General features: G+C 36.7%; 1 protein-coding gene across 1 annotated transcript; it reads left to right on the plus strand.

Moving 5' to 3' along the window:
- The first annotated feature begins 992 nt into the window (after window positions 1–992).
- On the plus strand, window positions 993–2,896 carry LOC131633199 (uncharacterized). Its single transcript, XM_058903912.1, has 3 exons — window positions 993–1,324; window positions 1,493–2,087; window positions 2,489–2,896. The coding sequence occupies exons 1-3, from the start codon at window positions 993–995 to the stop codon at window positions 2,894–2,896; spliced, it is 1,335 nt and encodes a 444-aa protein (XP_058759895.1).
- The last annotated feature ends 1,131 nt before the right edge of the window (window positions 2,897–4,027 follow it).

Here is a 4,027-nt window from a genome sequence, read left to right on the forward strand (position 1 = left end):
GCTGGAGAATTCAGATTCTAAGCAAGGAATGAAGATTTCCATGAGCATTCGCGATTGAAGATCTGATTCCCTTTGTTTATCTGTAATGTCTACAATTTAAATTATGATTTTTATTATTGTTATGAGTAGCTAAACCCCCCATTGCTAGGGGGTGATCTTGATTCTGAATGTGATAACTTTATTTCTTTGATGCAATAACAATTTGGTTTTCATATAATTGGTTTGTTTTACATCTGTTCTTTATGCCTTAACCATCGGACAAACGGATAATGTAATTGTATGAACAAATTTAGCTGGACAACAATTGTTCATTGACATGAGTAAGAACATAGGATAATAATTATCACCTAGGACTAGGGATATTTTATCTTAACCAGAAATTCTTGGTATTGGAATGCTTGATCATAATTATAATTATCTATGGACATAGTAATTAGGTTGTAACGTCAAAGATCTTTTCACTAAGGCCTTAGGATTAGATATTCTTGAGAACCGGTAACCAATTGTGAAACTATGTTATTGTATTGAGAAGGATAGTTGTTACAGGGAGAATCATTCACCGACCCCTAGCAACCTACTCATCTCTGTTCATCGTTTTAATATTCTGCTTACTTACATTATTTGCAAAACCAACCAAAAACCCCTATTACTTTTTGTTTAATTGAAATTGTTGTGAAACTCTGTATCATCAAGCGGTCCTTGAGATTCGATACTTGGGATTTTCCCATTACTACTACATAGGCAAAAATAGTACACTTGCTATTTTCCTATCACTCACTACTCCTCACTGTTGTTAATGTCAATTTGTTCACTCACCCTTAATTACTCTCTCTCTCTCTCTCTCTCTCTCTCTCTCTCTCTTATTTTCTCTCAATTTCTTAATCTTCATCTTCTTCAATTGAACATTTTCTCCATTGATACACCTTAATTGTTTTGTATGTTCTAACATTTGGCATCAAGAGTTGTGGTTGTGATTCAATTCCATTGCAATAATGAGTACCAATGATCGAATCCTTACGAACCTACTGATTCCTGATTCGAAGAATTATGATAAATGGTCAAAACAAATGAAGGTTTTGTTTGGATATCAAGAAGTTCTCGATATCGTCAACAATGGTGTCACACCTCTTGGGGATGAACCCACAGCTGCACATCAAGCTACATTCAAAGAAGAGAAGAAGAAAGACTACAAAGCTCTCTTCTTGATACACTCTTGCGTTCATGGTGATAATTTCGAAAAGGTCAGTGATTGCGAGTCCACGAGGCAAGCTTGGGTAAGTATGGAGAAAGCTTATGGTGGGGCTGCGAAGGCGAAGGTGGTGAGGTTACAAACTCACAAGAGGCAATTCGAGTTAACGCAAATGGAAGAGAAGGAAACGATCAACGATTATGTGACGCGCATTACGCGTATGGTAAATCAAATTAAGTCGTGTGGAGAAACTATTCTAGAGCAAAATGTTATGTCAAAAATCTTATTTTCTTTGACATCAAGATTCGACAACATTATAGTGGCTATTGAAAGGTTGAAGGATCTTGCGACGTTGAGCAAGGATGAGCTTCAAAGTTCCTTAAAAGCACATGAACAAAGAATGGGCGAGAGAGGAAACTATAAGGCAAACGCAGAGATAGCTTTGCAAGCTCGCTTCAATGAGAAGAGTAAAGGTTCGAAAGGAAAATGGGCTTCGAAAGAGAAGCAACGTAGTCAGAACTATGTTGGAGGAGATTCACAAAATTCAAAGGTTTCAATGGGACAAAAGGGTGAGAGCAGCAACTCCAATGGTTATGGTGATCGAAGCAACGCGAAAGGTGGAAAACCGAGAGATATGAGTAAAATACAATGCAGAGATTGTAAGAAACTTGGGCATTTCCAAGAAAAGTGTGATGCTAAACAGTGGGAATCTAAAGGGGACGAAGCCAAGGTTGCAAGGAAAGAGGTAGATGATGAAGACACACTCTTAATGATGATTACCGAGAAGTTTGGTGGCAATACAGAGGTGCTAGACAGAAGCTGCAAGTCACGGGACATCAGCTGTAGTAGTGCAGAAAACAGGACAGATTTATGCTCAAAACTAAATGTGATAATTTCGGTTTGAGATGGAACCCAAGGCAAGGATGGATGGTATTTGGACTCCGGTTGTTCGACACATATGACGGGGATAAAAGATTGGTTTGTGCAAATCAATGAAGTGGACAATTGCTTGAAAAAGGTTACAACATATGTTTGGAAAATAAGATATTTCGGGTTTTCGATGCTAGTGGTGTGTTGATCATTAAGGATCCTATGGCTTTCAATAGGACTTTCAGAGTTGAGTTGAAAGTATTAGAGCATAGGTGATTAGCTACAGCTGCAATTAGATAGGAGTGGTTATGGCACTATCGTCTCGGTCACTTGAATTTTCGTGATCTCAAAGCGTTGCAACAAGATGGTATGGTTACCGGGCTGCCACACATTAACATTCCAACTGAGTTGTGTGAGTAATGTGTGAAGGGAAAGAAACACAAAGGGAGTTTTAACAAGGATGCAGGTCATAGGACCAAAGCACATCTTGAGGTGGTGTACTCCAACGTTTGTGGGCCTATGCAAGTAGACACATTAGGTGGCAATAGGTACTTTGTCACGTTCATTGAAGATTTTAGTAGGAAGTTGTGGACTTATATCTTCAAAAGAAAATATGATGTGTTTGATGTATTCAAGAGATTTAAGTCCATGGTGGGAAGGCAATATGGTCACAAGTTGTATATTCTTAAAATGGATGGTGGAGATGAGTATACCTCGGTTGTGTTTGGGAAGTATTATGATGATGAGGGTATAGTGCGTGAGATTGTACCACCCTATACACCACAACAAAATGGTATTGCCAAGAGGACAAATCGCTCAGTTATGAATATGGTTTGAAGCATGCTAAGTGTCATACCCCAAAATTTGCCTTCCATATTCCATTCACAATGATTCAAAGTTCAAGATTCAAATCCAAAGCTTTGCTCCCTCAATGGTTCAGGTAACCCACAATCAATTGGTTTGACCTAAAAGTCAACCACAATCAAAGCACAATCTAAAACTCTCAATTTTGGGTCAACATCAAGTAGATTAAAGTATATCCATCATTTGATCAAGGATTGATCATGATTCCATTAATAGAAACTCAGAGATGAACAAATACAAAAAGGTTCAAATTAGGGTTTCTTAGGAGAAAGTCAACCCAACTTTGACTGGGCATAACTTTCACATGGAACATCAAAAATTCCCCACTCAAAGCCTATTTTGAAGGAAATTGGATTCCCTACATGTTTGTCTCTCACGAGCCAGGGTTAGAAATGCTTCATTCAAGAGATATGGCGCAATACATTATAGGACCTCCTAAAAGTCAATGAAGTATACCTTTTGGGTTAAAGCTCATAACTTGGGCATGGAAGCTTCAATTGAGACGAAACAAAAAGGATCACTTAGAGGACTCTTGGAGCTTTCTAAGAAGTCCTTAAATGCATTCATATGATTAAAATTGAAGGAGATACAAGGCTTAGAAGTTGGTCGATCTTGGTGAAATACATAAAAGGCAAGAATAGAGAATCTTGAGTTTTTTAACTAAATGGGCTTAAATCTTTGATCTCCAACTTGATCCATAAATTATCCTTGACCCATAAGTCATTCAACTCATTTTTAGAATATATTATTTATTTTACTTTGAATTTTTATTCAATTAAATTAAATAAAATATTTAAAAATAACCAAATATCAATATATTATTCAAAACCTATTTTAATATCTCATCAAAGATTAGTGCAAATCAAATCAAATATTGGTCTTAAGAAGTTAAAGGAAATATTGGAATGTGATTGGTAATATTGGATGCAAATATGGAAGGTTTTGATGGAGTTTTAAAAATCTCTTCCAACCATATTCTAATCTTCATAATTGGCAGAGATTTGATTAATAATTCTAAACCTAATAGGTAGCATTATATAAACAGAATGGATCCAAGGCATAAAGGGTTTTTTTTTCTGGTCTCCAAGTTCTGAACCGAGTCCA

The sequence above is a fragment of the Vicia villosa genome, unplaced genomic scaffold, assembly GCF_029867415.1.
Source record: "Vicia villosa cultivar HV-30 ecotype Madison, WI unplaced genomic scaffold, Vvil1.0 ctg.001084F_1_1, whole genome shotgun sequence".
NCBI lineage: Eukaryota > Viridiplantae > Streptophyta > Magnoliopsida > Fabales > Fabaceae > Vicia > Vicia villosa.

What these genes read in the sequence shown, in the direction of transcription:
- LOC131633199 (XM_058903912.1), top strand. Translation starts at nt 993, where the DNA reads ATGAGTACCAATGATCGAATCCTTACGAACCTACTGATTCCTGATTCG. An exon ending in GCGAAGGCGAAGGTGGTGAG is followed by an intron (nt 1,325 to 1,492) that starts GTTACAAACTCA and finishes TTTGACATCAAG; the next exon opens with ATTCGACAACATTATAGTGG. An exon ending in AACTAAATGTGATAATTTCG is followed by an intron (nt 2,088 to 2,488) that starts GTTTGAGATGGA and finishes TAATGTGTGAAG; the next exon opens with GGAAAGAAACACAAAGGGAG.